The sequence below is a fragment of the Podarcis melisellensis genome (genome assembly GCF_964234715.1).
Source record: "Podarcis melisellensis genome assembly, chromosome: 14".
Taxonomy (NCBI): Eukaryota; Metazoa; Chordata; class Lepidosauria; order Squamata; family Lacertidae; genus Podarcis; species Podarcis melisellensis.
Window position 1 is genome coordinate 10,807,591 of NC_138546.1, and position 23,072 is coordinate 10,830,662.

The 23,072-nt window shown below is 45.6% G+C and overlaps 1 protein-coding gene across 1 annotated transcript; it reads left to right on the forward strand.

The window, feature by feature from the left end:
* Position 1: 1 nt before the first annotated feature.
* Positions 2-23,072, forward strand: NPTX2 (neuronal pentraxin 2). Its single transcript, XM_081889268.1, has 5 exons — positions 2-718; positions 5,117-5,333; positions 13,476-13,720; positions 17,785-17,964; positions 21,252-23,072. Exons 1-5 carry the CDS (start codon positions 284-286, stop codon positions 21,477-21,479), a joined length of 1,305 nt encoding a protein of 434 aa, XP_081745394.1. The 5' UTR covers positions 2-283; the 3' UTR covers positions 21,480-23,072.

Here is a 23,072-nt window from a genome sequence, read left to right on the forward strand (position 1 = left end):
AAGAGCGCGCGAGCCGCTTCGCCGGCGCAATCCTAGTTTTGCTGCCTCTTGCAACGAGTTGTTGCTGGGCGTTGCAAGCTTTTTCCCGCTCCGCACTTTCTTCTCCTGCGAAGAAAAGTGCTTCCCCACGCGGAGAGACGCTCGCTGGGGCGCTTCCCGACGGCAAGCCGTTTGGAAACATCACACCAGGGGCTTTCCCGGGTCTGGCAGCCTCTTCCCCGCAACCCCATGCTGAGCCGGTCCGTCCCGCAGTAAGTTAGCGCCCCCCACCCCACCGGCCGGCATGCTGCTGCCTGTCTTAGCGGGGCTGGCTTTCTCCGCGTGGGGGGCAGCGGGCGCCCAGGAGAGCCCCCCGGGGAGCCGCTTCGTGTGCACCTCGCTGCCTCTGGACGCTGCCAACCCGGGCTGCCCGCTGCCCCCCATCCCCATGCAAGGGGGCGGGCTGCCCCCCGAGGAGGAGCTGAAGGCCACCGTGCTGCAGCTGCGGGAGACGATCCTGCAGCAGAAGGAGACCATCGGGAACCAGAGGGAGGCCATCCGCGAGCTGACCGCCAAGCTCGGCCGCTGCGAGACCCCCGACGGCAAAGCGGGCACGTGGAGGAAGGAGTTCGGCAAAGGCAAGGACACCATGGGCGACTTGCCCCGCGACCCCGCCAAGATCATCGACCAGCTCAGCCGCACCATGCAGACGCTCAAGGATCGCCTGGAGAATCTGGAGGTGAGGACGGGGGAACGCGGGCGGAGCTGTCCGCGGTGCTGAAAGTTAGCCGCCGACTTCGCCAAGCAGGGACGGCAGCCAGTTGGCGGTAATGGATAGCGGGGAGGGCTCTGTGCCGAGCGGGAGCTGTCTGTGGTGCTGCAATTTGGCCTCTGGTCCCGGGAAGCGAGTGCACCCCGTTGGGGGTGATTGACAGGTGGTAGCTAGGTGCGGGGTGGGAGCTGTTTGTGGTGCTTTCATCTCTTTCTGGAAAAGAGAGCGGCATCCTTGTGGGTGACTGATGCCAGGTAGCTAGTGTTTGGTTTGAAGGTGAGAAAATCACTTTGAAACTTCACTCTTCTGGAGTCCTAATAGGGATAAAACCACCTTTTGTGTGTCCAGGATGCTGAAAATTGGCTACTGGTGTGGAAAGGAGGCAAGCTAGACATATGCTGCAATCCTAAAAGCTAGCCTTACTAGGGAGCAAGCACTTCAGGGCACACTGGAATTTACTTTTTCAAAGTAGGCATTGCATTGTAAGTATCATTGATTTCAACTCTAACCCTTCCTCCACAGCGTTGAAGGCATTATGTATATAGGAACACGGGAAGCTGCCTTATTCTGAGACAGACCATTATTCCAGCTAGTTCAGTACTGTCTGCACTGACTGGCAGTGGCTTTCCAGGGTTTCAGATGGAGGGAGTCTCTCTCAGACCTGTCTGAAGATGCTGGAAATTGTGCATGCAAACAGATGCTCTTTCACTTTGTTTCTGCTCGTCTTCATGCCTCCCGCTTTCTTTATCCCTGTGTGACAGTCATAGGCTGAAATACATTGACTGGTTTCCAAGGTCATCCACAAAGCTGAGATTTGAACCCAAATCTCCTCAATCTATACCCCAGACTCTAACCACTATACTATACTATACTATACTATACTATACTATACTATACTATACTAGCATGATGGCTAAATGGAGCCTCCATGTGTAGGGGGACTGTACCTCTTAATACCAGTTGCTGAAGGAGGCAACAGCTGAGCACGGCAACAGCCCTTTTGCCCTGTTTGCAGGCTTGCCAGAGGCGGCTGGTTGGCCAGTGCAAAATGTTGAGCTTGATCCAGCAGTGCTATTCTTATACTGCTGCATAAATAACCTACACATTCTTCTGAGTAGTTGTAGTGTCAAGGAACAGGATTTGATATTATCCCCCATCAAGAAGTGCTCAGATCCCATTATAGCAGATTTGCAACCTTCATTTTCTTAAAAATAGTCTATTGCTGTCCATATCTAAAGAATTGTGTGAAACATCTTCATTCATAGTCTATGTGTCTGGTCCATTCTATAGTATGGTGCTGTTCCAAGTTCAAATACCAGGTCATTTTTTGGGGAAGAACTCCATATTTGTACCCGCCTGTCTCCTTTTTTGCCATTTTCTTAGCCATTCAACATTTGTAACCTATAGCTTCATCTTCTAGGCAGCTGAAGGTGCGTCTCTCCTTAGGGGATTGTTGTCACCCGCTAAATATATACGTCGTAGATTATCAGGGGAGCAATTAGTGAAGTTTCAACCTTCTGGGACACTGCAATAAACAGGCTTCATTTCCCAGAAACTCTTAGTCATCGTCTCATCTTTAATGGGATTCTTTTTAAAAAGAAAGGCTGCTCAGGTTTTATGTAAATCACTTTCCTGAACTTCTCTTTTATAAAAGGGGAACTTTATTAGCACATTAAGCAAAGAAGCTATACTTTAATCCAGGCGTAAGAGGGAGAATATGAAGGGGAAGTGAGATCTGGAATTGGTCAATTTATTAGAAATCCAAAGAAATAAAATATTCACCAGCTCCTGGCAAGGCGATGCTTGTTCTGAGCCCTGGTGCAGATTTTGTGAAAATTGATTGCAACAAGTACAAACTACAGAACTGGTGTTTATGAGGTGCCATTTCCCCCAATGGAAGCACAAGAAGGTATAGATGTTCTGTGTGTGTTTACCAATAAAATGGATTGAGAGGAGATTTGTGGGTTTTATTTCCCTGCCCTGGTGCTTTTCATTTCTTTTTCTTAATCTCAGCCTCGGCTAAGAACATAGTTGCTTAAGAGGTTGCAGTGTAACATTGACATCCTAGATAATGTGTCCTTGGCATATGGTGCCATGTAAGAACATGAGGGTTTTTATTTTGTTTTAAGTGTTAAGTGCTGGTCCATCTTCTCAACAGTTTAACTATACAACCTGCTACAAAGACAGTTGGAATGAATGAGACAGTATTTTAGATATTATTATTTTTTATTATTAGATATGATTATTTTAGATATTATTATTTTTCAGCCCAGTGGTCGCTGATGCTTAAATATTAATGCAGAGTATATCTCTTCTCCCAATCCAGCTGTCATTTTGAAGGACATGGTTGAAAGCTTTTTGTAATCAATGCAGAATTCAGTGTTTGAAGCAGCTCTTACATTTGCTTGAAGTGCTGTCAATGTATAATGAGGAAGTCTCATAGTAATCAAATATCAAGGATATAACTCTTAAGGACAAGTTTTCCCCCTTCCTCTGTGGAAAGGAACATTATCAGTAAGGTGCAGCACCTTTGGAAATGCTAGATGCTTTGTTTGATTACCTGTGGGACACAGTGAGGCAACCTGTGGCCCAGAGGTCACAGGTACCCCCCTGTTTCATTTCATTTCTTCTTCTTTTTGACTATGACTGAATAAACATAAGGAGGGATGAACTCAGTAACACCAGGCCTATAAAAATGTAAATAAAATGGCTAGCAGCAATGCTTTTATTGCACAGTTCAAAGGCACCCTCATGAATGCTACAGTAAAAGGATTCAAAGAGTTAGCCATTCATTGACAATTTACACAAATTTATCTGCATTCCCCAAAATCACATGTCTAGACTGGCGTGAGATCTCTTTCGCATGTGTCATAAGCATTTAACAATTGTTCATGCAAAGAAATGTTAAATCTGGCAGCTAATGCCCCTGTGAGAGCTATTGCATGCCACCAAAGTCACACATTCCCCCCCCAACATACCTGCATAGAAGTTATGTCACTTTCTGTAGAATGGAGCGGCTTAAGAGTTATCAACCATCCATTTGTAAGTAAAAAAAGTTGACTTCTAAGCATAACTGAAAGTGTTGGTTTGACTCAGTGGTAGCCAATAGGATGCCCTCCAGATAGCATTCGAAATTAGCCAGGCGCTGGGCGCACTTTGTACCTGGCTATCGGCCACTTGCGACCACGTGAAGATGCTTGGGGCACCAGGACGGCACCTGATGTCTCTACTCTCTGGAGGTGCATGCCTGGGGATCCTTGGATCTCGCCTGTTTGCACACACTAGCAACACAGCCTGTAGAAGTCAATCCATTATATTTTATCTGCAAAATCAGAATGAATTTTAGGAACCAAAAAGTTGTTTTGAAAAATATGACTTTCGAGCCATCTGGCCCCAAAATGGCAACGAGGCATTCTGTTTCAGTGACTGTAACCCAGGTTTAAGGAGCCAATTGGCTCCTACCTTATATATCTGAGTTTTTAACACTGCGTCCAGATGTTTTCGGCTTCCAGCAGCTGCAGCCAGCATGGAGACCTCTACACTTCCAGAAGTCCATTCCCCACAGCTGATCTCCATACTGATTGCTGAATTGCTCTTTTAGAGCATGAAGCCAGGCCATTTCTAGTATTGCTCCATCTTTGCAGGGTATTGTTCATTTGCCAAGACCCTCCATTTCTGCTTTCCTAAAAGAAGTCCAAAACTTTATTTATTCCAGCAACCCTCTACAGTTGTTAGAATGAGATCTGTAAGGTCTGGCTGTTGTGGACTGCTTTAATTCATTGTTTTGCAAAGCCTGTTTTATTTATGACATATCATCTCCCCGTCCTCACTGCTAGTTTTTTTTTAAAGGACATGTATTTTTCAAACATGGACTATTACTGCTTTATAAATTGGAATTTAAAATAAGGCTGTGTTCCTAATCATGCTCATTTGAATATTAACAGTGTTGTATCCAATGCTATTCCTACTCATAGTAGACTCCTTGAAATTAATGGGAATGACTCCCTTGGGATACTGTTAATCAGCTATTAGATGAATTGAATCCTGCTGCTCTCTTCCTTCTTGCCCTGAAAGGCTGATCTGTGGAAATCCAGCTTTTTAAAGAGAGGTTTACTGGGTTCTGCATATACATCCCCGGCTGTTAGATCACAGAGGAGAAATGTACACACGTCTCCCATCTGCACACATGGTTTCCCATACAGTGAGATATATGAACTCAGAAGCTCAATTTTTGCTGCATATGCTTGACTTCCGGCTGCCCTGGGACATCTGAGAAGATAATATGGTATTAGTGCCTCATTAAGTTTAATAAATGAGAATTGTGGCGTTTTGTTTTGTTTCCCCCTTGTCCCCTCTCCTTTATAGCATCAGCTCCGAGCGAACGTGTCCTATACAGCCCTGCCTCACGATCTCCGAGAGATGCTTCAGAGGAGGCTGGGAGATTTGGAGCGCCAGCTTTTAAGCAAAGTGGCAGACCTGGAGAACGAGAAATCCCTGCTTCATAATGAGACTTCCACCCATCGGCAAAGGACAGAGGCAGCACTGAACGCACTTCTTGAAAGGGTTTCTGAACTAGAAAGAGGTAATGATGATGCCTAAATTACATCCTCCTTCGTATATTCCGGCGTGGGTTTATTTTTGTTTGACTTGTTGACTCAGCAGGAGCTCAGATGTCCTGCAACACTCCAGTCCTGTGTACTGATTTAGGGTGCAGTGATGCCTGGAGCAACTTGTATTGCTGGGAGTGGATGGGGAAAGCCGTTACAGCGTTGGTCTGAATCTAAGGCGAATGAATAAATAATAGAATAAGGGCACCCTGAGTGTAGACTTATACACACATTTGGACGATGGATGTGCAGTACCTCCACTGTAGGAGGCAACATGTCTCTGAATACTGGCTTCCGGAAACCACAGGAAGATAGACTGTTGTCATGCTCAGGATCTTATTATGGTCTTCCCAGTGGGGCATCTAGTTGGCCACTGTTAGAACCAGGGCCAGATTTAGGTTTGATGAGGCTCTAAGCTACTGAAGGTAATGGGGCCCTTTATATGTTCAGCTGTACTTTGTCAGCAACAAATTGTTGCTACTTTTTGTGTTGAATATATGCTGTATGGTAATTTATGGACCTAATAGGCATCTAAAGCCTTTGCCCATGTTGCCATGCAACCAATCCATGCAGAATGTAGGCACCCTATATATAGAAATGAGCAAACCAGTGATATTTTAGGGAAGCAGGCTAGCAGGCAGGGTCCATTACTTGCATCAGAGGAGCCTACACAACACAAAACACTTGCTGCATGTAGGTTTTATTTTATTTGTTTTTTGTCTTATATTTTGGAAATGTACATCCAGTTTTAATTTTTTGGGGGGCCCTGCAAGCGAGTGGGGCCCTAAGCTATAGCTTGTTTAGCTTATACGTAAATCCAGTACTGGTTAGAACCAGATGCTGGGCTAGCTGGCCAATGGCCTGATCAGATAGGGCTTTTCTTATACAGTGGTACCTCGGGTTACATACGCTTCAGGTTACATATGCTTCAGGTTTCTGCTAACCCAGAAATAGTGCTTCAGGTTAAGAACTTTGCTTCAGGATGAGAACAGAAATCGTGCTCCTGCGGCGCGGCAGCATTTGAAGGCCCCATTAGCTAAAGTGGTGCTTCAGGTTAAGAACAGTTTTAGGTTAAGATCGGACCTCCGGAACGAATTAAGTACTTAACACGAGGTACCACTGGATTCCTACGTTTATGTAGCACCCCCTCTTGTTCAGTGCAGAATCTGCAATGCAGGATGCAGCTGATGTATTCCTGATGGATGGTTGTACAGCCCCTCCTTAATACACACCCAGTGAAGGGGAGCCCACCACCTCCTGCTGTCAAAAAGCTCTGGCTATTAGGAAGCATCTCCTGATGTTTGGGTTAAACTTGCTTCCTTCCCTCCAATTGACAACTGCCACTTGGTTCTAGCCCTGCTCTCCAAAGCAATAGATAAGAAGTCTGTTCCATCTTTGCATGACGGTCCTGTGGCTATTTGGAGGCTACTGCCATGTCTCCATCACTACATGGAATCCATTCTCATAATCTCAAAGGGATGATGTCGAGCAAGGAAGAAGTGGCTTCAATCCTGCACGGTCCATTTCTGGCAATAGAATTCCTTCAGTCCACCCAGCACACAAAGCAAGAAGAGGGCTTGTGGATCATGCTAGCAGTCCATCTAGTCCAGCGTTTCTCAAACCTGGATCCCCAGCTGTTGTTGGACTACAACTCCCACTATCCCTGACCACTGGCCCTGCTAGCTAGGGATTATGGGAGTTGTAGTCCAACAACAGCTGGGGACCCAAGTTTGAGAAATGCCTGGCATAATGGTGGTGGCTGGTGCTGAGTGGGACTGCTAGGGCGGATGGCAAGGAGACCAATAGCAGGCGCATCCAGAGCCAATGACAGGCAAAGCCACCCACTGACTGGTTGGATGCAAGAAGGCAGGTGGTGGCTGGCTGAGGTCAGGCTGAGATAGACAGGGCATTGTCCCATTCACCGTAGTGGACCAGCTTCCACTGTTTGAGTCTGTTTCCCATAGTAGCCAACCAGATACCTCCAAGGAAACCCAAAATCAGGGCATGAGGACAATAGCTCTCTGCCATTTTGGCTCCCCAGCGGGTGGTATCCAGTGGTTTACAGTCTCTGAACCTGGAGAATGCATATAAATGTCATGACTAATAGCCACTGGTAGACCTCTCCTCCTCCATGAATTTGTCTAATTCCCTTTCAGAGCCATCTCAGCGGGTGGCAATCCTGTAGCAATGAGTTCCATAAGCTATAGCACAAGTCCATGTACGGTAATGCACAGAAGCAAGTCCCATTGGATCCAGCAGGGCTTATTGTTTGCAGCACTGCAGTCTAACTTTAAGTGTTGTGTGAAGGAGTACTGCATTTTGTTTGTCCTGAACCTCCTATCAGTTAGTTTAATTGGTAGACAGAGTAAGAGAGAGGCACTTACCCTACCTTTAAAGATGTCTTCTTTGCCTTTGAGCAAGCTGTGAAATGAGACAAACTTCCCTTTTCTCTTTTGCTTTTAATTAATTGCTGAATGTCACTTCTGTTCACTCCACAGACCTTGGGGCAAGCATGTCCCGTCTCAAATGCGCAACCTTTACTGTGGATTACTCCTGGAGCCACTGGGGGACACTCTTAATCCTAATCATTTAATCAGATCCTTAGATTTAATTACTGGGAAACAGCATGCTTGGCTAGAGTTTGTGTATTTAAATTTCAAGCACACATGGCAAGGGAGGAATAGCATGAAACTGTCTGCATAATCATTTTCCCTTTCCTTTCCCCCCCTGTTTTTACAGAGCAAGAGTGTGTGAATTGTTTAAATATAGATTCTCTTTAAATGATATTTATAGTGTTAAGCAAGTCTGGATCAAGGCTTGTTCAGGCAAATTAATGATTGCACCTCCGAATTGTGCCAACGGATGCATTTTGTGAAGGCTAAGCCCCAGCCTTTGCAGGAGCCAGGTTGCACATATCTGGGCATGCCATTACTCTTATGGGGAAAGGGTGCAAAAGTTCCTTAAAATAAATCTCCAGACCACATAAGCACCTCTGGTTTCTCTTTTTGTTGTTCGTTATTGTTGTTGAGCAAAAGCAGGAGAATCTTCATTGTGCGTTGCTTAGTTTTTTTGCCATGATGCGCTAGTTACAGGGATGTTTTGGAGATATAGGAAGTCTAGTGATAGGAAGAGAGAAGGCTGCTGTGCTCCTGTTCTGCTTTGCAACCTTCCCAAATGCAATTCATTGCTTCCCTAAAGGCCATTCTCTTGGTCCCACCACCTTCGCAGGCATGTTTGGCGAGGACATGAGACAGGGCCTTCTTGGTGGCTGCTCCCAGATTGTGGAACTCCCTTCCACAAGAGGCTAGGCTGGCCCCCTCTGTGCTTCCCTTTCACTGGTAGACAAAAGATTTATTTATTCAGACAGGTCTTTGGCCACTAACTGACTGTTTTGGCAGGGTCTTCTATGGCTTGATATTCTACTTTGGGTGTGTGTGCTTTTCAATGTTTTTAAGAGTTTGCAGTGCTCTTTTTTAATATGGTTTACGACCATAATCTGTTCCGGAGGTCCGTTCGTAAACCAAAAAAGGTCGTAACCCAAGGCGCACTTTCACCAGTGGAGCCTCCAAAAAAACTGGGTCGTAATCCAAAAAATAAATAAATCACAAACCGGGATGTGCGCTTCCGGGTTTGAATTGGTCATAATCCAAAATGGTCGTAAACTAGGCTGTTCGCAAACCAAGGTACCACTGTATGGTTACTTACTAGATTTTTTAAAAAAGAAGTATTGACACTTGTTGTGTGTTTTAATACACTCATTGTATTTGTTTTCATTCATGCTGTGTCCTCCCACTGAAAGAAATGTAAATCAAAGAAATAAAACAAATAAATTTGGTTGGCCACTGAGGGAATAGAATGGTGGAATAGATGGATGGGCCTTTTGTGAGACTCAGCTCAGCTCCTCTTATGGTCTTAGGGAATGGGAGACATCTTCTCAGGATGAAGTCCCAAACACACACTGTTGGAAATGAGTGTCTGTGGAATGAAAAAAGGCTCAACTCCTAAGACTGAAATTAGATGTGGCGGCGGCGGACTAATGTGGTTCAGCCTGGTTCTGTCTCAGATTTGGTCCCAAGGTACGGTCTGATGACCTGTCAGTCTCACAACCTTGCTGAAGCTAAGCAGGTCTGGTCTGACGGGTGATCACTTGGGAACCAAATGTGTGTTGGCTTGGATTCTAATACAGTGTGTTTCTTTGTGTGTGCAAGGTTCCATTGTAAGAGCAAACGGGACAATATCTAAGGTAGGCCAGAGATTTGGATTGTGTCCCCAGGTTGTATAAAGCAGGCACCCCCAAACTCAGCCCTCCAGATGTTTTAGGACCACAACTCCCATCATCCTTAGCTAACAGGACTAGTGGTCAGGGATGATGGGAATTGTAGTCCCAAAACATCTGGAGGGCCAAGTTTGGGGATGCCTGATATAAAACAAGTGAGGGGAACCTTTTGCCCCCATATGAACCAGCCCAGACTCTCTAGCCTTCAGCAGAGCCCCTTTTCCATGTGCCCCTGAGGGAGGTACAGATAGTGGCCACACAAAAAATGGCTTTTTAAGTGGTCTCCATCCCATTTTTGGAATGCTTTCATCAGGAAGATGTACCTGGCACCATCATTGTCCATCTTTAGGCACCAAGACTTATTTTGCTTAGGCCTTTGGTAATTAAGTTGTGTCCTATGGTAGTGGTCATATTTTAGTGGACTTGTCCTTATTAAAATGTTACTGGGCGAGTGCTTTGTGTATTTTGTAGTGCTCATTGTTTTAATTTTTTTTCTGGTTTTAAAACATTTTTAGGTGCTGTGTTTCGTCAAATAGCTTTTAGACTTTTTCTTTTGTATGAGCAACGAATAAATGCAATAAATGATAATTATATATTGCATATAATTGCAATGGTTAATATTTACATTGCATTCTATTTAAATACTCCACCTTTGCTCCCCAAAGCTCAAGTCATTATACATGGTTCTTTCCCACTTGCCCCATTTATCCACACAACAATCTTGTTAGGTAGGCTAGCCTGGAAGATGGTAGCTGGACCATTGGTCATGGTGGCTGAGGCTGATGGGAACTGGAGTCCAGCCACATCTGGAGTTCTGCAGGCTCTCTATCTCTGTACACAGGAGGTCCTCCTGTGTGACTACAGCTCCCATCATCTATGACCATTGGCCATGGTGACAGGGACTCATGGGAACCGGAGTCCAGCACCATCTGGAGAATCATGGATTTCCCATGCCTTCTTAAACCCCTAAATCGCACTGACCCTTTATATGGGTGCAGGACCAGCGTTGAACCTGAGTAAACCTGCATCCAGCTTGAACCTGAGTAAACATGTCTGGAATCAGGCTGAAAGATGGACACGTTGATAAAAAATTAACAGAACCTTTCATCCAAGGTGAAAGGCAGCATGGAATGAAAATGTTCATCTTCTCCCCAGGGACACGTGCTGTTCACAGCTGGGTTTTAACCTCTTAATAGGGTGGCGATGCATTCATACAAAGAGATTCCAGAGGCAAGCAGGCTGCTGCAGAACTTGCAGCCAAATACACTTAAAGGGAAAATAAGTCTGAGAAAGCTTCAGGATAACGGCTGCAAATCAAAGCCCCAGGTCTTTAAAAGCAGTCAAAAGCTATTTGAAAAAAGCTGACCTGCTAGATTTCTTTAAAAGCAAACCATCTGGGACAGGTAGTGTCGAGATCTGCCAGAAATTGCCACATGCAGTCTTGATGTAAGTTACCTATATCCTCAGTCTAAAAAACACATTTACGGCGAAGTCTGCTCCATAGAAATCAAAGGCTTTGTGTTCTGTTTCATTGCAAATGAATGTGCTTGCCAATATATATATATATATATATATATATATGCAGGTTTTGGTGTCCTCGGGTGTCTTCCCGTGTAAAAGTTGGGGTGTCTGGGCGACGTTTCGACGAGGTCTCACTCGTCATCTTCAGGCTGGTGCTTTCGGCTTCTTGTTACTGGAACAGAGCAGGATCTCAGTGTTTGAGTTCCTATAAATACTGTTGAGGGGGTGTGGTGTATAGCCTCCAATGTTCTGGGCAGAGAGGAAGTTCCCAGGCTAGTGTGCCTTTTCTTCTTTTGTTCCTTAATTACTTGAGGGATATCTTGAGTGATTTCTTGAGTGATATCCTGAGTACCACTTCGTCGCCCAGACACCCCAACTTTTACACGGGAAGACACCCGAGGACACCAAAACCTGCATTCCTGTACCCGTGAAAATCTACGAAAGCAATATATATATATATATATATATATATATATATATATATATATATGCCACGCAGAGGAAGGAAGGAATAAAACGCATAGTGATGTTTTTTTAATTAAAAAGAAGGCAGCCATTCATTGTTAAGCACAGAATCAGAACGTCTAATTAAATGAAGATACCATACACATACTCTGCAGAGGGTCTTGTGTTCAATCCCCAGTATTTCTAATTAAAAGGAGCAAGCTGCCTGAGACCAAAGGGGCCACTGCCAGTCAGAGTATGTAACACCCAGTTAGATGGATAAAATTGTCAGAACTGGTACAAGGCAGCTTCCTATATATCCAATCCTGACCCAGACAGCCTACAGTCTGTGAAGTTTGCTTTAGAGACTCAGGCAAGGGATATCTTTTCAGCACCTGTGGCATGACGCCCAATAATCTCCAGAGGAGATTGCATTAAATGCTGCTGTCCACCAGAAGCTGCTCTCTGGGTGAGACTGAGCCATTGTGTTGGCTTCCTGGCAGGTGGGTTGCTGTTGCTTACCCAGGAGGGACGGAGGCAAGGCAGTGGAGAGGTTGCTACAGTGCAAACACACTTGCAGGAGTGCTAGATTGGCTCTGCTGTTGTGTTTGCACTGCATCAACCTCCCCGCTGACTCACCCACCCCTCTTCTGGGGAGCTAGCATGGTGCCCCTGCCCCACTCAACAAGGCTATTCTGTGATACCTGCTATCTATTTTCAGATAGACATGTGGAACTCACAAGAAAATATGACACTTTACAGCATGGGTAGGCAAATTAAGGCCCGGGGCCCAGATCTGGCCCAATCACCTTCTAAATCCGGCCTGCAGATGGTCTGGGAATCAGCGTGTTTTTATATGAGTAGAATGTGTCCTTTTATTTAAAATGCATCTCTGGGTTATTTGTGGGGCAAAGGAATTTGTTCATTCCTCTCCCCCAAATATAATCCGGCCCCCCACAAGGTATGAGGGACAGTGAGCTGGACCCCTGCTGGAAAAGTTTGCTGACCCCTCCTTTACGGTACAGTGGTACCTCTGGTTACGTACTTAATTCATTCCGGAGGTCCGTTCTTAACCTGAAACTGTTCTTAACCTGAAGCACCACTTTAGCTAATGGGGCCTCCTGTTGCTGCCGCGCCGCCAGAGCACGATTTCTGTTCTCATCCTGAAGCAAAGTTCTTAACCCGAGGTACTATTTTGTTGTATGGGTTGGCTTCCCCACCTACAAATTTGTTGTACTTCAGCAAATCATGGGGTTCTCCCAAGCCTGCTGATACCTCCCTCTTGTGCGTGGGTGTTGCTGTTTTGGCTTCATAAGCAACAGCCCTCACAGCTTGATAGGTTCGGCACAGTTTCTTAACCAAACTGGAATAAGTGGGTTTTCAGAGTCCCTTTAAAATCCAGCACTTCTTGTTGTTGTTAATCCTGTCATTAATTTATATAAATCTTATTGCCAGAAAAAGGCTTCTTAAACAGTGTTCAAGTACAAAAAGCAATTCCACAAGCATTAAAGTATAAACATCCACAATCAAAATACACAATAAAATGATCCCATTCAAACTTTAAAATACAGGGGGCACCACTGAAAAGGCACTTTCTCCTGTCGCATACGTCAAGAAGATCCATAAAATAGATATATTTTATGTATTAATTTTAGACACTTAATATTTCAGGGGGAAAACTTTCTGTGCAGGGATGAAGAAAGCACGCTTCTTAGTTTGCTTTCAGAGCTCTTGCGTTACTTTTATGCAAATGTGATTGATTGATTGATTGATTGATAAACTAGGTAAAATCTGTGCAGTGAACCAGCTTCTTTATTTGAGTGACCACCCTGCAATTTACATGGGTAACCTTGTGTCCTTTGGGATATGGCTATAGGTACCAGCGCCTTCAAATCGCCGGATGAATTTAAAGTCTCCCTCCCTCTCCGCACCAACTACTTGTATGGGAAGATCAAGAAGACGTTGCCTGAGCTGTATGCCTTCACTGTGTGCTTGTGGCTGAAGTCGAGTGCCTCTCCGGGAATAGGGACACCCTTCTCCTACGCTGTCCCTGGGCAAGCTAATGAAGTGGTGCTGATCGAGTGGGGCAACAACCCCATTGAGCTGCTCATTAATGACAAGGTGAGGAAAGATTTACCTTCCAGTGAGCCAGTGTGGTGTAGTGGTTGAGAGCGGTGGACTCGTAATCTGGTGAACCGAGTTCGATTCCCCACTCCTCCATATGCAGCTGCTGGGTGACCTTGGGCCAGTCACACTTCTGTGAAGTCTCTCAGCCTCACTCACCTCACAAAGTGTTTGTTGTGAGGGAGAAAGGGAAAGAAATCTGCTTTGAGACTCCTTAGGGTAGTGATAAAGCGGAATATGAAATCCAAACTCTTCTTCTTCTTCCTTTTGAGAATCCAATTTCTTTCCATCAGCCAAGGCAGGAAAAAAAAAAGGAACTCCTGCTGCACAACAGTGAAATGTTCAAGGATTAAGCTCAACTGCACTGTAAGATGTAGCAGAGTTTAATCTTGCCCTGCTAAAATAGTAGGGCAATTCTTCATTCAGTCTAATGCACACATTTATGCAAAGCAAATTCTGCTAATATAGCACATTTTTGCACGTTATTTTCACCAATATTCGTTGGGTACCCATTACTTGTCTGCAGAACTCCACTGCAAAGAAAGGTGAATTTTGAAAGATGGCTGTGTTTCATTCTGTGTATTGTTTTGCAAAGTGAAGATTTGGGAGGCCGCATGACGTTTACTTGCTTGCAAAGGGAAGGATGAGGCTCCCAGACTTGCACTGCTGCAAGTTCGCCCAGTTGATTGATCAGGTTGTAAAGCTGCAGTTCTTGAATTACTTTGCCGGTAGAAGCTCCTTTCACCAGAGTGCGGCTCGTTGGCTTGGCCACTTTAAAATTAGGCTGTAAGTCACGTAACAATTAATCAAGTCAGCAACTGACCTATTACAAATGTGGTCAAAATAAGGCTCTGTCAGAAGGAGAAATGTGTTTGTGTGTAGCTGGGGAGGGGAGGAGAAAAGGCCTGTTGTTCTGTGCAGATGCATTGTGGTAGTCTCATAAACATCGAAGCCCTGGGAGCGTTATAAGAGGTTGCTAAGAGACATGTGCATCATTCGGAATTTGCCACAGTTCATAATATATGCACACAGGGCTTCATCAGCATCCAGGAACAAAAATCAATTCTACTAGGCAATTCTAAAGGAAAATGTATTTAAGCCTGTTCAGAGGATATTGCTGTTACCACTGGGGAGCTACAATGATTCCAGATAGAGAGAAGGAATTGTAGAATCGTTGGAAGGGACCCCAAGCGTCATCTAGTCCACCCCTGCAATGCAGGAATCTCAGCTAAAGCATCCATGACCAATGGCCATTCAACCTCTGCTTAAAAATCTCCAAGGAAGGAGAGTCCACGATCTCCCAGGGAAGTCCATTCCACTATCAAACAGCCCTTACTGCCAGAAAGTTCTTCCTGGTGTTTGGTTGGAATCTCCAGCTAAATACAGTGGTACCTCAGGTTAAGAACTTAATTCGTTCTGGAGGTCCGTTCTTAACCTGAAATTGTTCTTAACCTGAGGTACCATTTTAGCTAATGGGGCCTCCTGCTGCTGCCACACGACGATTTCTGTTCTCATCCCGAAGCAAAGTTCTTAACATGAGGTACTATTTCTGGGTTAGTGAAGTCTGTAACATGAAGCGTCTGTAACCCGAGGTACCACTGTATTTATGGAACTAAGGACAAGAGTTTTTGTGACAACACAAAATAGCTGAGAAGATCACAGACACTTCAGGTTACATACGCTTCAGGTTACAGACTCCGCTAACCCAGAAATAGTACCTCAGGTTAAGAACTTTGCTTCAGGATGAGAACAGAAATTGTGTGGTGGTGGCGGCAGCGGGAGGCCCCATTAGCTAAAGTGGTACCTCAGGTTAAGAACAGTTTCAGGTTAAGAATGGCCCTCCAGAATGAATTAAGTTCTTAACCTGAGGTACCACTGTATTTCTTCATCAGACCAACAGCTCATCTAGTCTAGCATCCTGTTCCCACTGCGGCCAGTAGATGCCTATGGGAAACCTACAAGCATGATTGACCGCAACAGCACTCCCATCCACTCATGATCCCCAGCATTCAGTGGCCTATGAATCTGCGTTACACTGCATTGGCCTATCTAGCTCCGTATTGCCTACACAGACTGGCAGCAGCTCTCCAGGGTTTCAGGTGGGGCAATTCCCCCAGACCTATCCAGAGATGCCATTATGGATTGAACCTGGGACCTTCTGCGATGCTCTGCCACTGAGCTGTGGCTTTTCTGCTTCTGATACTGCAAGTAGCGCATAGCCATCATGACTAGTAGCTATGGCAGGCTTTTCTATGAATGTGGCTAATTCCCCTTTAAAGCTTTCCTTGTTGGTGACCCTTGGCTGCAGCTTTTGTCGGAGAATTCCATAGTTGGGCTATGTGCTGTGTGAAGAAGCACTTTGTTTCCCCTGCCCCGAATCTTCCAACACTCAGCTTTATGGAATGACCCCGATCAGTATTGATCCAGAGCAGAGCTCCAGTGTATAGTTAGCAGAGTAAAAACTTAAAACACGTTGCAGGATCCAGCAGAGCTTTACTGCTACTGAAGGCAAAGGAGTTTAATGGTCACAAATCCCATACATTCAGGAGTGGCACTGTCCGTAAGAAATCCAGTTGCAGCAAACTTAACTTAAACTTACTTACAATAAGTCTAAACCTGAACACTAAGCATACAGTCATACCTCATGTTATGTCCACTTCATGTTACGTTCTTTCAGGTTACGTCCCGCGGCGACCCGGAAGTACCGGAAAGGGTTACTTCCGGGTTTCGCCGCTTGAGCATGCACAGAAGCGCAAAATGATGTCACGCGCATGCGCAGAAGCGGCAAATTGCAACCCGTGCATGCACAGATGTGCCGCTGCGGGTTGCGCTCTTTTCATGCTGCGAACGGGCTTCCGGAACGGATCCCGTTCACAACCAGAATGTACCACTGTATTATGTACAGAACATCACCCCAGAAGGAAAAGAGATAGAAAGAGAAAGTGAAACCCAGTCTCCTTCTGGCCTTACTTTTATAGTCAGCATGACCTTGACAGAAAGAGATAAAAAGACCAGTTTAAACCAGCTGTACAGTACTCAGCTTCTCTGAAGGAATAACGCAAACATTATGAACTGTCTGCTTGTTTATTTCCCACAGAGAAGCTTGCAGAACCCTCTTGAATTAATTAGAACAGTAAAGATCTCTACATGTCGGATCAATACTTTCTGCACTAAGAAATGCAAACTGACGGCAGGATTGTTGGGAAGGATACACCTCCTTCCGTCCCCCCAGCCCCCCCCCATTGAGAACTCTGCAGTGTGTTAGTGTACAATCTTCACAACTCTTTTCCTTTAGGATTTGGGTTTCCTGAGGACTAGGCTCTTGCCGCTCAGCAAACGGTTCCAATGGATGCTGTTACACTTTGGGATAAGCAGGGCAGAAGGCAGGGAAGCCAGCAAAAGGAGGTGACAGAGTCAGTGACTCATTCTAGTTTCGTCCCCATCTTCCTCCCTGCTGAATTCTACAGTTCAGCTTGATCCTGCCGCTTAGCATCTGTCTCTCCTCGCTGATTGGACACATGTAGGATTTGCCAAGCTTCGCCATAAAATACGAACCGAGATTCCAGTATAATCGGCAGCAAAATCCTGTTGGCTGTAAAATGGGAAAGTCCAGAGATTGCAAGCCATGTTCCTGCCCTAGCCAACCTTACCGTCTGTTCTTTGTAGAGTGCTTCAGCCACTGACTGGCTCAGGATCAGTGTGGTCTGTGCCAATGGCGGCTGGTGCCCATTGGTCCTCCCAGGGAGGAAGGCAAAGAGGCCAATGGTGGGTAGAGTCAGTGACTGGCAGAACCAATTCATTCTAGTTTTATCCCCATCCTCCTCCTCCTCGCTTCTACAAGGGGCAACACTGAGACTAAAGAGGGGGGGAGCTGGCAGGCAGGGCCTCCGCTTGGATTGGGTCAGGTGAGAAGGCAGGCAAGCAAGGGTTGGCTGAAGACATGCTGAGGTTGGTGATGCAACATGTCATTCACCCACACAGACCAGCCTTTACTGGACAGGCCTTCACCCTTTGGGTGTAACACTCTGGGCATCCACAATAACCTTTATTATCTTCAACAGGTTGCCCAGCTCCCTCTCTTCATTAGCGATGGGAAATGGCACCACATCTGTGTGACGTGGACCACGAGGGACGGAATGTGGGAAGCTTTCCAGGATGGGGAGAAGCTTGGGACAGGGGATAATTTAGCTCCTTGGCACCCCATTAAGCCAGGAGGGGTTCTGATCCTTGGTCAGGAGCAGGTGAGTCGTGCAAGGTGCTTATTTCTCCACTTTTCCTCCTTCCAAGAAATTAAAACAACAGGAAATTGTCATCTCCATTCCTCTCCCAGAGCTATAGTTCCCAGAGTATTCCAACAATCAATCAGTCTTAAAAAGGATATTTGAGAGTTTTAGCTCTGTGAGAGGAACAGAAGGCCTCATAACAACTCTCATCGCCTTTAAGAAACTACAGCTCCCAGAATCCTTTGGGAGAAGCCATGATTGTTTAAAGTGGTATCATATGGTTTGAATGTGGCCTGAGCGGTACCTGCAGATATCCTTTGTTATTGTGCATTCATGGAGTTGTATCCAATATTAGTCTTGCTCAGTGTAGATTAATTGAAACCAATGAGCACGGCTAATTTAGACCTATTGGTTTTCAATGGGTTTACTCTGAGTAAAGTATCATTGTGTGCAACCTATGATGGTATCGGGGTGGTTATACACAATCTCACTTTCAATACCGTTTGCACCTTTGGGGCAGACACACTGCTTCATCAGCCATCAGTGTGTGTCCTGCAACTCCCTGTTGGAATCCAGTAACTTTTTATACCACAAATGCCCCGGGGTGTGTTTTGGTTCTCCTTTTGTTGCTCTGTAGTGCAAGAGCGCCCTTCTGTGTGGCAATAATGCAAAAGCATTGCATGATAACGAATAAAGCAGAATGGTGTGACCAGTACAAATCGCAGAACTGTAGAGCTGGAAGGGACCCTGAGGATCATCTAGTCCAGTGTTTCCCAACCTTGGGCCTCCAGATGTTTTTGGACTACAACTCCCATCATCCCTAGCTAGCAAGACCAGTGGTCAGGGATGATGGGAATTGTAGTTCAAAAACAGCTGGAGGTTGGGAAACACTGATCTAATCCAACCCCCTGCAATGCAGGAATATGCAGCTGTCCTATATGAGGATCGAACCTGCAACCTTGCCATTATCAGCACCAAGCTCTAACCAGCTGAGCTATCCAGGCAGTAATGCACTGCTATTGCTTCAATGACATGTTGCAGAAGAATGCACCTGTCTTAAAAAAACCACAGTAGTTCAACTAAGTGCTATGCACAAAAAGTGTTTTAAAATACAGGTTCTGCCCACAATCTTGCAAACCCAACCATGGGAGAGACCACTGTAGGAGGGGAAAGAAACATCCCCAAAGGGTGTGATTTTCATCTGCAGAAAGGCAGAGGGTATTTGGGGAAGAGTGGGAGGAAGAACACATAGGGAGCTGTCCCATACTGTGTCAGATCATTGGCCCATCTAGCTCAGTATTGTCTACACGGACTGGCAACAGCTCTCTGCATTCCCAGCCTGACCTAGAGTTGTCAATGATTGAAACAGGGACTTCCTGCATGCAAAGGTAGATGCTTTGAGACTCTCCTTCCTCTTTTCCTGCCGGTTATCTTTCTATAGCCCAGCATCTTGCTTCCCACACTTGTCAGGCAAATGTTTCTGGGAATCCCATAAGCCGTGCACAACAGTGATGTTGCTGCCCAACAACTGCAACTCAGTTGCTTGCTGCCTCTGAACACGAAGGAACATGATCCGTCTTGTTATTTCTGGCCTGCTTTTTGAAGCCCATACCCTGGGGCAGCTTACAACAAATCAATAAAACACCACATTAAAATTTGAAATTCAAAAGCATCTCCCGAGCTTTAAAATAGCGGCAGTAGAGAAAAGTTATTAAACCACTGCACCATGGTTCATTCAACTAGGTGTTTGCCTAAAGGCCAATGAGGAGGGACCAAACCTGGGGATGGTATTCTAGGAATGCAGGGCCACCACAGGAAAGGCCCTCTTCTTCATTCTCTACAGGGAACATCCATAGCTCATGGGTAGAGCATCTGCACTGTATACAGAAAGTTGCCGGTTCAAATCCCTAGTGTCACCAGGAAGAGACCCCTGTCTGAAATCCCAGGGAACAGCTGCCAGTCAATGTAGGCAATATGGGCTCAGTATAAGGCAGCTTCCCATGTTTCTGGGGTTAATTCTCCTCCTCTACCGCTTCCCCTCCTCCTGCTAATGTATTGTAACATAAAAAACCTAACACATCTCTGACATATTGTCGGCCATACTGTATTTCTTTATTACGTGTGTATTTTACCTTTCCACCAGGAAAGTGTCATGGTTACAAAGCAATATTTTACCCAACGTGGGGTTTGAACCCACGACCCTGATATTAAGAGTCTTATGTTCTTCTGACTAAGCTATCGAGGGCCTCACATATGAGTACATCAGTCTCAGTATGTTGCAAATGGCAACAGACATGCTGTACACAAAAGATTTGTGGTTGTAACTGAACACAGTGAATAAACCATCCTGCACATTCCTGAGCTCGCCATCCCTTGCAAGGGTGCTGATTCCATTGTACTAATGAAGCTCATTGCATCACTATGGGACTCCCCATTCAACTCAATAGAGGGGCACCTCTACATAGGAAAATCTGCAATAAACAATTTATGTTTATTGGGGTGCAGTCCCCCTCCAAAAGGATGTGTTGCATTCTTAGGGTCCCTTCCAACTCTACAATTCTATGATTCTATGTGTGACCTAAGGATCAACTAGAGGAGATATTAGAAGTAAGAAACCAGAGTCCCTCAAGATGTTCATAGAATCATAGAGTTGGAAGAGACCACACGGGTCATCAAGTCCAATCCCCTGCCAAGCAGGAAACACCATCAGAGCACTCCTGACATATGGTTGTCAAGCCTCTGCTTAAAGACCTCCAAAGGAGGAGATTCCACCACACTCCTTGGCAGCAAATTCCACTGTCAAACAGCTCTTACTGTCAGGAAGTTCTTCCTAATGTTTAGGTGGAATCTTTTTTCTTGTAGTTTGGATCCATTGCTCCGTGTCCGCTTCTCTGGAGCAGCAGAAAACAACCTTTCTACAACTCCCATCATCCTTGACCATACTAGCTGGGGCTGATGGGAGTTGGAGTCCAACAATACATGGAAGGCTACAGGTTCCCCCCACTCTTGGTATTTAGGTTTTGCATGCAGATGGCCCTAGATTCAATTCCTAGCATCTCCAGGTAAGTCTGAGAAAGGCTCCTGCAATTCTTCCACCACCAGTCAAATAGTCAATACTGATCTAGATGCACCAGTGGCTTGACGTGACACGGAACGGCTTCCTAATCGAGAAAACGCCTACACAGAAGTAAGCTGCACTGGTTTCTTCCCCCCCTCATTTTTGCAAACGTAAAGATACTGATTTGGCCATCTCTTTTAAGGACGGTCTTGAACTAATCCAAGCTTTGGTTTTCATTCACTTTAAGGACACTGTTGGAGGAAGGTTTGATGCCACTCAAGCTTTCGTTGGGGAGATGAGCCAGTTCAATATATGGGACAGAGTCTTGAAGCCTGAAGACATCATGAATATTGCTAACTGCTCCACCAACATGCCGGGCAACATCATCCCCTGGGTTGACAACAACGTGGATGTGTTTGGAGGTGCAGCGAAATGGCCCGTAGAGACGTGCGAAGAGCGTTTGCTCGATTTATAGCCATGACCATAACCCATTGAAGTGCCCCGTTTTTCTTAAGACAATCTCTCGTGAGGTCTGACGCTCTGATGCCCCTATCCGCTTCCTTTCATTAGTGCTAATTTCAATTACCCCTTAGTAAACTCACTGCCAGGGTACCAATGAGAGGCACAGTTCTCCACAAGTGCTTGCATCAGCCTCCCTTAATTAAACAGGAGGTGGCATACAACACAAGGGGTCCCAAACTGGTCTGTAGGCCACCAGTGGTCCATGAGCTTCATTCAGGTGGTCCATGACATGTCTGCAATAACACCATTAACAATCACACAGCATCTAGCTCAGTGCACTGCAATTGCTAGAGCAGGCAGAAAAATCCTTAAGTGGTTCACCAGGACCCTCAGCGATTTTCAGATGGTCCATTGGGAGAGGGGAAAGTTTGGGAAGCACCTGTACACTGTTATGCCCTCAACCTGTCCATCTTTGATTCTGCTCAGCAGAGCTCCCGCAGAAGAGGTTCATGGCCAATTCTGTTTGTTACCTGCATGGGTTCCTGGCTCGAATTTCCAAAACCATCAAGCTCTCAGACTTGAGCAGTAGATAGTGCCATGGATCCACGTCCAAAGCTTACGTCTATCCCTCTGGCAGAAACCCGATGTCCCGTGCAAATACTTTGTCCCTGCTTAGTGACAGAATGCGTCCCCTCCTAACAGCACATGGTGTCAAATAAAGCACAAACGTCGTAGGGGTTAAGTGTAAGGACTTACATGCAATTTGGTCATTGCAATAGATTCATGCTGTTTCCCACTGAAACTGTAATGCCCAGCCCTGTGTTTACAGCCAAATGGAGGAACTGGGAGCGCTTGTGGGGCTGAAGTGAAGAATGGGAAAGGGGAGGTTCCTTAAAGCAGGGGTGAATTACTTCCTGTGGCCCTCTGGGTTTCTCTAAATGGCCCTAAGGAAATAGCACAAGGCCCTGTATTTCCTTTTTCGTGCCCACTTCAGGCTGTAGGCAGAGCCCCAAATTTCTGGAGGATCCCGTCATGTGAGAATGAAACTGTGTCATGGAGAAAAAGGCTATCGATGGCTACTAGCCGCAGTGGTTGTATTGTCCACCACTGTCATAGATGCAGGATGACTTCGAATGTCGGTCGTTGGGGGACCCCAAATGGGGGAGAGAGAGGTTGCACTTGGGTCCCATTTTGAGGCTTCTTGTAATCTGGTTTGCCACCGTGGGAAGAGGATGCTGGACTAGAAGGACCAGTGGTCTGATCTGGCAGGCTAATAGAAATCCAGCTTATCAGGGTTATGGGTTTTTGTTGATCTTCCTTTTACTTTAGATTTCCACATGCAAATTGTTGTTGTTGTTTTTTAAACACTAGCAGTATTCAAACATCTGGCATATGCAGCCTGCAGCCTGAAGTGGTCTGTAGCACAAAGGGCAATATGATATTCTGTTTCTGCACTTCTGAATCATCTCAAGGAAGGGGTAAAATTAAATGTGTCTATTGCCCTGGTTCAATGGGTCTGGGACTTTGATGCATAAGCTGCCCTGTCGCCAGGTTTCCCTGTTCTTTTCCAATGGAAGAAGCAGACCTGTGAGCTCATCCTATCTTT